The sequence below is a fragment of the Bombus huntii genome, chromosome 1, assembly GCF_024542735.1.
Source record: "Bombus huntii isolate Logan2020A chromosome 1, iyBomHunt1.1, whole genome shotgun sequence".
NCBI lineage: Eukaryota > Metazoa > Arthropoda > Insecta > Hymenoptera > Apidae > Bombus > Bombus huntii.
In genome coordinates, this window is record NC_066238.1 from 21278902 (window position 1) to 21291874 (window position 12973).

A 12973-nucleotide genomic window follows, 5' to 3' on the forward strand; every position below is an offset into this window, starting at 1 on the left:
AAAAGTTTACAAGCTCTCAAGAATATTAGTATCAAATTAAGAACATCACAATTGTTTTACAATCATATAAACTGATCTACTGTAATAGCCAAAGTTGGAAAGTAGCAAGTGTACAAAGGTAAAACACAAGGTACACAAGGTAAAACTATATTTTTAAAAAATCATTTAAGTAGAAAATATGGGACTGCATATCTTTTGGCCAGCATCCACGTGTTTAACCCTTTTGGTTGTCTGTGTAATAATAATTTTATTAAGATACGGTTCGCGTATTTGTAAGCTACGGCATGCACCGTTGCCGTCTGATCGAGAATGGGAAGAAAAGGCGTATTCTCGAAAACTTTCAGTTTCTATGGCGTAAAATTAGATAGATATCACCATATGTTTTCACATCATGTTACGAATCTGTTTCGTATTAGAAAAGAATTTAGATTAAATTAGAATCTATTTTAACATATAAGTATGTGTTTACTATATATTTCACAGTAACACTTCAGATCTGAAAATTCTTCACAAGCATACCTTAAAAAAAATTGCTTTGACAGCACATGCAGGCAACATCAGTTTTCTACCTTAAGATAATGTAGTTATGTGCCTTATAAATGTAATTTCATGTGTCTTTTATACGTCACCTTTTTATACATAGAGTAAGGAATTTTAACGAATCTCCGTCCATTCAAATTCTTTCTCTTTAATGACGATTTGTGTCATGAAAATTCGTAAAATATTTTCTGCTTCGCTAAGATAACTTCTAAACGTATAAACATTCATTTAAAGAATGATACGTATAACAAAGTAAGCAATAATTTTTAAATTCTGTGTTAAATTTAAATATATTTCATGACACAACATGAAAGAAAAGAAACAAAGTATTAGCGAAAGAAGATTATATAATTATATTGAAGAAATTAAGATCTGTATCCGTCCAATTTTTTAACGTTTTTTATGCAATGGCAATTGTATCATTATCTTTGAAAATTTGTATTTTTTATATGGTTTTCATATAAATAAAAAATGCTTGTCTTTACATAAAACATGCATGCATTGTATGTGTTTCATTTATTAAAAATTCAAATCAATTTGCTTTGACTGAAAATCAAGAGATTCATCAACAGTTTTGTATATAATATTTAGTTTTTATTGACAACATTGGATTTTTATTACATGTGTAACGGTTACACAATTATTTAATAAGTAAGTAGATACATTATACAATTTTTGCGTTCAGTTATAACGTCAGCTTGTAAATAAATTACTGACGACAATTTCCCACGAGCTACGAGATATTTGATTTAAGAAATATGAATTTGATTCGATTGCCTAGGGCCTAGGCAACTAAAACCTGAACTTCCTATTGAAGACATCTTTCTTTCGAACATGCCCTCCTTAATCGACTAATATTTCCCGCTTTCTTTTGATCTGATTTAAACTCGTCCGCGACTACTATATAGAAAGATACCGAGAACAGAATTTCTTCTCCGGTTTTATTAATTGGTTTCAAATTCGCTAAACATGTTTAATCTATTAACGTGAATACTATGAATGATTTAAAAAATTTCGAATGACATAATCAAACAATTCAATAACACAAAATTGGAAAGACTTTTGATTATGTTGCAAGTACAATGATGGATCGAAATTTGAAAAAGCAATTAACGCTTCCTCTCGCCATGATACTTCACTCGCGTTTTAAGAACAATTTTAATCTCTAATCGTTAGCGTACCTTCTATCGTTATTATGCTATGTTACAATGCGTTTAAAACACGAAGAACTCCCATCGAGTTCCACACAAATAGAGGTCAAGCATGTTATTATTTAATTACGTTTTAGTAGACGTTTAATGGTAGTTAATTAGAAGAAACCATAGAACGTAATGCTATCTTACTCTATCGATAGATTCGTTTTTTTATCTTTTCTTTTTTTTATGCATAATGATGATATGATGTACATATGTAGTCTAATCTACGATCATTGATACCGATCAATACGATCGATCCGTATAGTGCGCGTGTTCGCTGAGTTGTTCTTTTTACTTTTCTTTTTATACAGATACGCCGTATATATCCAGCATCATTACCTGAATCAGCTGACTTGACTTTGCCGAATTTTTCTCTTGTTTTGTATACATCTAGACTTAAAAACAAATACAATCTTGTACTGGGGAGGGGGAAAGGTTTGATTTCTATAGTTTCAATGGAACACCTCGTAGAGACGAGTTCTAATTAATTTAATTAGCCCCCGGATCTACGAGATGCTTGAGACTTTGCATTATGTTAATTTGATTTTCATGCTCATTTGGCTTTCGTTATTATTAAGTTTTTCCATTCAGAGATAATACGAGACACATATAACGACTGTATATATCGACGTTTCATTTTATGCAAGGTTTACGTCTTGTCGAGAAGAATCATTAGTACATATCGGAGAATGGTAATAATTATTAAATCGTGCTTATTACGTAAGTCGCTGATTCCCAAACTTAAGGACGCGGCAGTTTTTAAATAACACTTTCCAAATTATTTCATTTAACAATTACGAGAAATATTTATTTAGTTTTAATTATAATTCCTTTCCTTACAAAAGAGTAGTTTCTTTTCTTTTATCATTATTATAATTAAATTTATGAATTGCGTTGGAACCTCGATTATGTCCTAATAAAAATAAAAACGTCCGAGAAGTTTGGAAACCTTTGGATGTATAAGACATAGTTAACATCGAACACTGTATATTATCTATGCGACAGTTGAGAAGATATAATCTTTGTCCACAAACATTGTACCTGGTTTTAAGTATAAATATTGTCAATGAAAAAATAAACCGAACAGAGAGTCAGCTTAAAACACATTACGCGTAAGAATGTGTGCGGAAAAGACTTCTAGCGGATTCAATGGATTGAATATTTGCGTCAATAGCGAGATCGTTTATTCTTTAGAGGAAGACAAAGTTAATGGGCATTTTAAAAACATAGAGTTTATTATTTTGTTCCTTCAATCCTTCGTTCCTTTAATCTTTCGACGCATACTAAAAAAAAGATAAACTACTTCTAAACTGGGGATTTCTAGCACGCTATGATCGATAATCATATAACGCTGAAAAATCGAATGGGTTCGTAACGAGATGTATATTCTAGCAAGAATATATTTCGCGAAGAATCTCAACGGCAGTAGTTTCGTGTTGATTCTTGAAACTAGAGGTTTACCATAGCGTATTGCTATACAATTACTATATCTTGGAACGTTTTATCATCGGTATAGTAGCATAGTCTAATAATCGTAATAAAAAATACAAAAAAGAAAGATGGTTTTCTTAGAAGAAGTAACAATCAACTATTTTATCACTTATATTTACGGCTAATCATTGAATTACTTATTATATTTAAAGACTCGACAATCAAAAAATGGAAACCAAGTAAAAGAATTAAAAAAGAATATTATTATAATAAGGAACAATAAGGAATGTTAATGACTTTATTATGCTACTGTATCGAGGACAAGATCCGTAATATTCACATGTAAATTGGTACACAGCAATTACAGAGTCGGCAGAACTGTTAAGAACAATATTGAATGCAACTATGCTGTTTACTGCATATTCGCATAGTGATTAATAACATTTGGCCACATATAATGGAAGTAATTCTGAAAACAGCCGACGTATACGATCGATAATTATTACCGACGATCGAGCTTGTACCGACAGTAACGTTCAAAGACGTTCGAAAGTCAGATTTACAGATCGTATTTGAGAAATTTCTTTTTTTCAATTACAATCACTGCCAGTACTATAAAATACAGAACGTTTCCGTTTTTTCGTCCATTTCATTTCATACGCTCACGCTAAATAGTATCTGTTTGAAAATTAGAGTTTCACATGGAAAAGACAAGATTGTGTTTTCGTTGCCTGTTGTCGAAACAGATCGCCGCGCACCATTTTGTATGATCGACGATTTTTTCTGTTTACTGCTTACCCGACTTCTTGCTTGCTCGTTCTCCTAAAAAAATTACAATTTCATTAAAATTATAAATCGTAATTTCCAAATATTTATAGATATTAGGGGCTGAAAATGGAAAATTACGAAGATAATATTTGACCATTGTTTTCTAGAATCTATTCTTTTTGCCAATATTACGTATTTGTAAACTTAGTAACTATCTTTTCGTAAGCTTTCAAATAGCTTCTTGCTGAAAAAATTGTTTGAGTTATGATATTTTTGAAATATGTACATGTGTGATTTATTCGTTATTATCGATTGCCGATAATAAATTTGTAACTTACAAAACTGAATGAGTTCAGTAATTACGGGTCACGATTTAGAACAACGAGATATTGATTAACTGCGTTAATCACGTTAATGTACTTATCTGATACATTATTCGTATGAATGTTTTATGATCCAGTAAAAAGAATACATTCATAAAAGAAAATTCATTGAGAAAAAGGATCAGTACGATGAACAAAATGTTCTTCTTGGACGTATGTCCTCCCTATTCAAACATTTGGACGGAACATTTATTGCTGCTATTGTCTGATCGTGACCGCATGAAAAAGCTTCAATAAGCTATCTTTAACTCTGTCAATGCCATCGTCAAGCATGCTCGACGAAGCGAGGTATCGTGAATCGTGACACCAGTGTCGATCTTGAGAGTACAACTACGCACCATTGCAGAACTCTGAACTTCAGACAATAGGGTTGTTGCGTCTTTTAATAAAATTTCAAGGAACATCTTTTTCGCTCCGTTGCATTATATCAATGACAAATTATCTTTTCTTGGCGCCATTGTTGCTTGTGTTCGAAAGTATAGTACGTCTGGTGTATACTCAAATTATTTTGAACGATATTTTGCAGTTATTTTAACGTTACAGATATAATCGATATCCATCAAACAACGGAGATAAGAAATGGGGTGAAATATCTATTACGATTACTAAAATCAATGTAGATTTCAATAGATTTGTAGAAATATGTCTTCAGAATAGGTATTTAGTTATTTTAGAATTGTACATTACTAATTTTTTTTTAAAAATTACCTATTTTTTCCATTGTTTCTTTATGAACAGTTATCATATTAAATGATTATAGTTGATACATTTTTCAGGATCATATTTAATTAGAATACTTATATTTGAGGAAGAATGGCAAGAAAAATACCTTTAGGAGATTTTTTAGTGTTGGTCTCCGGTTTACACCTTTTGGTTAGCCGGCGCGTCTTTTCGCAGGAGGCGTCACTGTTTGCCTTCAAATTGTCCACTCTCGTCATCAGCTGATTCACGCATCCGCTCCACGTGCCCTTTTCGTACCGGCAAGCTATATTCCCCGCCGCACAGAGATAATCACAACGCCATAAACTCCATTATTCACTCACGATACAAGTTAAGGCGACAACGGTGCACATCTCATGTTACAACACGACACACGACCATAGATTCTCTTTTTTATTTTTTACCAATATCTTATTCGGTTTTATGAAAAATTACTTCTATTGAAATACTACTAAATTCGCTATTCGTTTTTGTTTTAGAAATTTCTAAGAGATGGTGACACTTTATTCATTGTACACGTTGAAAGCATCGATCTGGGAATCTGACATTCGTGGCAATTTATTTTAATTTGGTTTCCTAAAGTGGCGTCTTTTAAAGCAAATGGTCGTCGCACGAAATCGAAATATCTGCGCGGCCATTGCGATAGATTAGATTCTAAATGTCACATTTAACTCGATCGAAAAGACGCGGGGAAATGGAGCGGCGTCCATTAAATTAAAAAGTTCCACGTCGGTGTATGTACGTTGAACGTGACCAGTCTACGTTTGATAGCGCTGCTTTAACGAGCTTCTAACCACAATGTACTTTTCTTTCGATTCTTTTCATTTCATTCATTCTGATATACAATTGATCGCAAAAATATTCGAGTTGTATGTGAAGTAGGAACCTTCTACATATATATATATATATATTTTAAATATACTATATCATACGAAATATTTATATTATACTTTTTATTTTTATACTATAGAAAATATTAATGAACCTAAATATATATTCATTAGAACCATTTTTAACATTAATTTTTTTACTAAATATATGTTCACAATAAATATCTCGTAATTTGCATATAAATTTCCAGACTGGTTTCAAATTTAACTAACACAATTATGACAGTGATTACGCACAGAAACATGGCCATTTTAGCATGCCTTTATCACAGGGATTGTGCACCGTTGCCCGAAATTATCGATAAACTAGAAGCGTCCTTCTTCGTTCCGTTCAATTAATTAAGACGTTCCTGGGATTCTCGCTAATTAGTCAGGTCCATTAACTCTCGTTCTATCTAAAGAACTATTCAACCTCGTTCGTGTCTCCAAATTAAAGTGTGTATTAATTAGCGAAAGACACGTCGTGCATTGTTTATAATCAACGAAATACAAGCATGTCACGGTTAAATACCCTTATCAGATTTATCAAATAGCCTTTTTCTCGAATTTTATGAATTATATATGAGAGAATTCGGATTAGTGCATGTTAATGTTCTTTGATGAGAAAGTAACAAAGAACTGATTCCGATTATAGAGTTTCCTCTCCTTTATTAGTCATTCCATTTGCTTGAATTCCTCTTGTCCTTTGATAAAAAAATTTGCGAAAATCCTTTTGATAAATAAAATTAGTACTATCAAATAGGATACTGTTCAGTGTTGTTACCTTGTCAAACATCACATTTTATTATAATTTTGTGATTTTTCAGAACATCTTAATTAATGAACAATATTTTTCCAATTTTTGTTACTAATCAGTAAATACTAATATGCAATTTACTAATATTTACTATGTATTTATGGGAAATTTAAAAGTACAAAAATACATAGAATGCATATAGTATTAAAGAAATCCGCAGTCTACTAATCATATAAACTTCAAAAAAATTAAATCAAGAATGAACTAAAGAATGAGGGTTGCCAAAAGTGGAAATGAATAATGAATAAAAGTGGCTTACCTTTTTTACACTTTTTTTGGATGGTCTTGGTCTGGTCGCAGGACTTGTCTCCCTTTTTAAGGTTCAGTGTGCGGGACCGTGTGTTGGTTTTCGAGTCGCATTCCGACCATTGACCCTTCACGTATCTGCACGACGGAGGGCTACCGGATGCTGCGTCAACAGATGCAAAACGTCAATAGAGATAATTGGAGGCACGACCGATCAAGTGGACAGAGAAATTTCCGAATAAACAGGGCGGCACTTAATTACCACATAAGAGTTTAGCCCTTTCCTCAATCACCATTCAATATATTGCCCTAGGCAGATTAACTCTTTCACAATTGTAACTGTTTCTCCATGGAATGGAAATCGTTTCAATTTCTATTTTCAAGGAAATGCTTCAAGCTTCGAGATGTGTAAACATCATTTCATTTTTTTCTCTATAATCTATAACATTTCAAAATCTAGTAAAAAAATTTTGAAATACTAATCTGTATCTTAAAAATTGAACCGAAGTTTGAAATAGTCATATTAATTGCTAATGTACAATAACTTTTATACAATCATCGTAAGCTTCAAATATAAAATATAAAATGAACTATAACCCAAAAAGAACATAAAAAGGAAACTTTACTATAATCAAAAATAGAAGAAACAATATTTAAAATGTTGTCTTCTCATTATTAAATAAAAATAGACGCTACTATAAAACTACAACCTTCGTACTATTTTTTCTAACGTCGAATCTCTGATACAACTTCCTGCACCCCTAGAACAAGCAAGAACTCGGTAGAGTAAAATTACCGAGTTGGAGACGAGGATGGAAAACGTGCGAGTAGAAACTTGCAGCAACTAAAAGCCATAGCGCGCGCTTCGTAGCTCGACCTGTAATTCAATGTGATCCTCGAAGTTGGAATTTCAGCGTTGCCCTTCTTTTGGCGACTTGTTCCGCTCTGAAAAGGAACTCGAAGAAAAGCCCTTGCTTCCCTCTCTCACGCCCGCGCCTGTGACCTTTCGGAAGCACGATCCTGGACCGAATAAATTTCTAAGACCAAATGATCTTAGTTGACAATGAAGCGGTGCGCGCCACTGGATGATATTTCAATTGTATTCCCAGTCCTGGCCGCGGGAGAGGAAGCCCGAAAGATGAGAGAAAGAGCCGCATAGAGACAAAAGAGGCTTTTCATTCCGCAAGCCAGGGTTCGCGATACCACCGCTCAATCCGCACCGAGGACCGTCTTTTCTTGATATGCTATACGCTCGATCGACCTCGCCAATGTGTCGCGTTATCTTCAGTTTCTTTCCTGCTTTGTTTACTACTGTCAGTTGAGGATTGATTGTCTTTTTTTTTTGTTGGTTCGTAGAGATGTCGAGGATAAAAACTCGCGGAGGAAGTTTACAGGTCACCTGAACGATAAGGGTTTGGAGGTTATGTTGGTGGAAGAATGTATTTACGTGAAAAATTAAGAGCATAGAGTATAATACAGACATTTAGTAGCTGAGATTATGGCATGGAATCTAAAACGGTAAGAGTACTCGAATATATATCATATACTAACAATTTTTGAGTATATATGTGAATACTAGAGCAAGTGTAATAAGTATATGGATTCTTAAATATTGAAGATCCGAAACCATCTGAAATATTATATTTAAAGTAGATATCAAAAGTATTTGAAACGGCTAAAATATTCAACGTTCCTGAATATCTTAACCTAAACCCATATATATGTCGGAGATGAAAGAACACCGGAGCCTTTGGAATTTTGGATAATCCCGCAACATTGTAACCTAGAGTCTACTATAGCTGTAATTGAACAATTGTAGTTATTCAATCCGATTGTAATTGTTCGAGAGTTGTGATAGTGAGCTTGGGCTCGAGGCGACAGTCAATCGCCGAACGCAGCCGCGGTCACGGGTTGAACGCTTTGTCTAACAAAGGCATGGAATAATTCTATAGCTCTCCTTAAAAAGGAAATAGTTGTAACACTCGACAGTAAACATTCCAACGGTCTCTGTCCCGTAGCTCGCCACACGCAGACCCTATTCTTCGAGTAAGATGATTGCCAGATGTCGATGCGTCTCCGCAGTACATGTTCAGCTAGCCCGAGGGCCCGTTATAAATCTTAAGATTTAGTCAACTAAAGTCTTTCAAACAGACAAACAGTCTTTGTCCCAACTACGGGAAAATAGGGGAGACCTATTTTTCAACGAGCGGCGTCTCCCACTAGCAACTTTCCCTCGAGGGCGGCTAGCATCTTTTTCTAACCACCGGTATGGAGATTGACCAATTAGCAGCAACGCCAATTTCCCTTACTTTCTGAACGAAGGCTTTTCTCGACGAATCCGATGATCTCGTGTCCTTAGACACACCCCAATATAGTTTTCCTCTGTGGCACCATCGGGACGGGAAAGTCATTCTCTCCCGCTATCTCATCGACGAAAAGAGTAACCCCTTACGACCAGTGAATTTTGTGAGCACGTTCATCTATCATCCCGTCGACCGCGGATTCGTTATTGAACCTAGGATCATTGTCATTAGTTCCTCGAGTACCTAACTACCACGGTTACTTGTTCGGTTCTATAATAATCGTATTTGCACTAGTCAAGGTCTTCTCTATTGCATAACGACAACGTGTAACGCAAACGAAGATTCGTTTCACGCCCCTAACCCTAATTCTAATGTAAACCCGACATCAGAAGTGGGATCAGTGCCGGTTATAACAGTGCAAGAGCTTACGACCATCGTGCGCGAGTTAATTCCGTCGCTAGTGCAAAAATCGAGTGTGGAACCTAACAATTTTTCGACTCCGCTGCATGGTGCGCAGCTACCAATCTGATTATGGAGGAAAATCCTTTACAAAGCAGTGCCCCGAATATAATTTCAATACCGAGTGTCGAATCGACTTCTACGTAGTGGAGGCGCCAACTGGTAGATCAAGCCATCCGGGTGAGTCGTTTCCATTTTACCCCGATTTCGGAGCCGAGTGTTCGCTAATTAAAGAATCCGTAGTCTTGAGAATTTCTGACAAAAGAACGATTGATATAGTAGTAATGCGAGGAATAAGAAATATCGGTACTAAACGTATCGCTCAAATCTTGTCCGTTGCAGGTGTCGGTGGTTAGAGATAAACTTTTCATGTTCTCGCTGATAGTTATTTAACAATACGATATCGCGATTGCTCGTTAAATTTTAAGCCAAGATTTTGACGTAATATTACACAAAATAGCCTCGCTATGTGTAAAACAAAAATAATTAATGCCTGTAATAAAACCGCTGAAAACGAGATCGATGTTAATAAAGTTGACAATGAGGTACGTGGTAGTGATAAAAGTCGATTAATCTTTCTTTACGAAAATTCAGAGATTCATCCGTTACGGGTTCCCTACGTACTCGTACAAAAAAAATACAGGCCTATACTATGAATTACTATATACTATAGAATTATTCCATGCCTTTGTTAGACAAAGCGTTCATCCCGTGACCGCGGCTACGTTCGGCGACTGACTGTCGCCTCGAGCCCAAGCTCACTATCACAACTCTCGAACGATTACAATCGGATTGAATAACTACAATTGTTCAATTACAGCTATAGTAGACTCTAGGTTACAATGTTGCGGGATTATCCAAAATTCCAAAGGCTCCGGTGTTCTTTCATCTCCGACATATACATACCTAATACTTAAGATACCCTAAGTACTTGAGTGATTATTTGGGTACATAAGATTAGGATAATAATGTTATCACAGCTTTCAATCTTGCCGTAAGTTACTGTATATAATACAATCTTCTATTTTACACTGATACAACCGTCTAAACATTTAAAGTTCGGTAAAGACGATCTAATTCTAACAAACATAGCCGACACCATCTAACCTAAAACTTGGTAACGAACTCGGAGCTTTTCTGAAGATAAAACACCTGCGAGGAGGTTTCAAAGAGTAACTATGTGCATACACAGTGGACGTGACTTCTTTCCATGTGGAAGAGAAATTTAAAGGGGACCCGGTTACCGACGCCATGATACTACACCATCGACCTCTCTGCGAACAAACAGCCTGACTCGAACACCTTGTAAACACTTAACGGATATTAAGTTTCTTCATCTCTTGACGAAAGCAACACGGACCCTACGCGGAACTTGCAAGATTTCAATTCTACCCGTTGATCTTCTAAAACATAATCTTACAAAGGAACTTTTAATGAAGACTTTTCGAAGAACGTAAATAAATCTTGGTCAGAAAACCAAGTTGTATTTGAAAGATCAAAGTCGAAAAACGCTTGAAGGTTTCTTATTTCTGGATTTGTTTCCCCTCCATTTTTTTTCTTTTTTTTTATATAAAATATGACTTTTGAAGAGGGGACACTGATTTCACGACGCGACGATCATTATTTCAAAGGTTACGCGTATATAAAGTTCATGCATATTTTGAATTGGTATCGGTTTGGGCTAGATTTGATTTAATTAATATTACTCAATTTAATTTACTTATTTAATTTATTTAAATGTTATTGGTTTGGGTTAGGATATGTTAGACTAATATATACTATTAAATTTTCTTCTTCCCAGTCCGGAGTTCAATCGAAGTCAGAAATAAAGAAATTGGAGGAGCCTCGATTCTCTCTCTTCTCATTTTTAATTTATTACATTAAAAAGATGTATCTCCGGAACCAGTTTCACCTTATTTCAACGTGACGTATATATAGATTCTTAATTAAACTTAATATATACCTCGTTCTTTGGTGCCACGAACAGTTCGTACAAGAACCTCCTTGTCATCTTCCTCCCATAGATCAGATTCCGCTCTGGTGGTGACGATGATCATCAACAGGGCGACACCGACCAGCGCCAAACTCCACCACAGCTTCATTCTGCGCACAAAAAAGGAAAGAAACGTGAGAAAATAAGATAAGCTGAACGCCTCGTTAATCTTCTGCCTTTAATCAGCGCTCTTTTAATTATTATATGACAGAGCATCGAGGAACGAGGTCGGATAGGCTTGAACGAAAAGAAAAAAAGCCACGTCTACCGGAAGTGGATGATGGGATCGAAGTGGAAGAAACATCGTGTTTTCTTCTAGAAACTTCAACATATCGCCATGTTGAAATATATGTATAGAGTTTTTAAAAAATGGTCGACAGGAATATTCCTATCTATGTAGATACACGTTATATATATCAAAGGCAAGAAAAAGATTCATACAAACTTGAGTTTATAAATAAATTTATTGTCCAAGACAATTATATCAATTTCTTTTTCTTTTCTTTTAACACATAGAACCTGTACCTAAATTTTTATCTAACATTCTTGAAACACTCTTTAAATTCAAAAGTAGCGAACATTTACAGGAAAAGTATTTTCAATCAAATATTTCGAGGATAATCAGGCAAAAATTTTTGCAGTTAACATAAAATTCGAAGAAACCATGATTTCGAAGATGTTCTTATTTTTCTGTCAGTTTCGTGAAAACAGATTCGGACGTTCGTTGAAAAATCGCGCACAAATCAATTTTCACTGTGCCAACACGAATTTGACAGGCGACATTCTTTCTTTTTTCGTTTTCTCACGGACCTTTAACAACACACGATTCGAATGCTATTTTTTCGTCCGTGTATGGCACGTTCGAAATTTACGGGTCAATTCGTTCGCGTTACTGCCGCGAGATTGGAACCCCGTATGTGAACAACTAATGTTTTTACTATCACAAGTTTCTCGCAGACATCAAACCACGAGTCATAGTTTTTCTTTCGTTTGTGAATCAGATCGAATCCATTTGTTAAAACAATATCGTAATTGCATACATTTTTATAAGTTTCATACGTGTTTACTATCTTTTTACATAGATATTTTCGGAGTAAATGAATTCCAATAATTTTGCATAAAACATAGTATTTTGTACGTTGTAAGTTGTATTATAAGTTATACGCAACAAACAGAATATTTATATTTTCCCCAAATAGAAGAAAACATAAAACGTTAAAAGATCTTTGCTTATTTCAATAAGATACT

The 12973-nt window shown here is 34.8% G+C and overlaps 2 protein-coding genes across 2 annotated transcripts in view; one reads left to right on the top strand and one right to left on the bottom strand.

Moving 5' to 3' along the window:
• Nucleotides 1-174: 174 nt before the first annotated feature.
• LOC126878169 (uncharacterized) lies at nucleotides 175-1975 on the top strand. Its single transcript, XM_050640730.1, has one exon. The coding sequence runs from the start codon at nucleotides 179-181 to the stop codon at nucleotides 356-358; it is 180 nt and encodes a 59-aa protein (XP_050496687.1). The 5' UTR covers nucleotides 175-178; the 3' UTR covers nucleotides 359-1975.
• The window catches only part of LOC126878133 (uncharacterized), a 45538-nt gene continuing 33677 nt past the window's right edge, over nucleotides 1113-12973 (bottom strand). The window contains exons 2-5 of the mRNA XM_050640643.1: nucleotides 11696-11835; nucleotides 6984-7133; nucleotides 5148-5303; nucleotides 1113-3989 (exon numbers count right to left, since the gene is read on the bottom strand). Coding sequence (XP_050496600.1) covers nucleotides 3955-3989; nucleotides 5148-5303; nucleotides 6984-7133; nucleotides 11696-11834 — 480 coding nt within the window. The 5' untranslated portion in view covers nucleotide 11835 and the 3' untranslated portion in view covers nucleotides 1113-3954. The remainder of the gene's footprint in view (nucleotides 3990-5147; nucleotides 5304-6983; nucleotides 7134-11695; nucleotides 11836-12973) is intronic.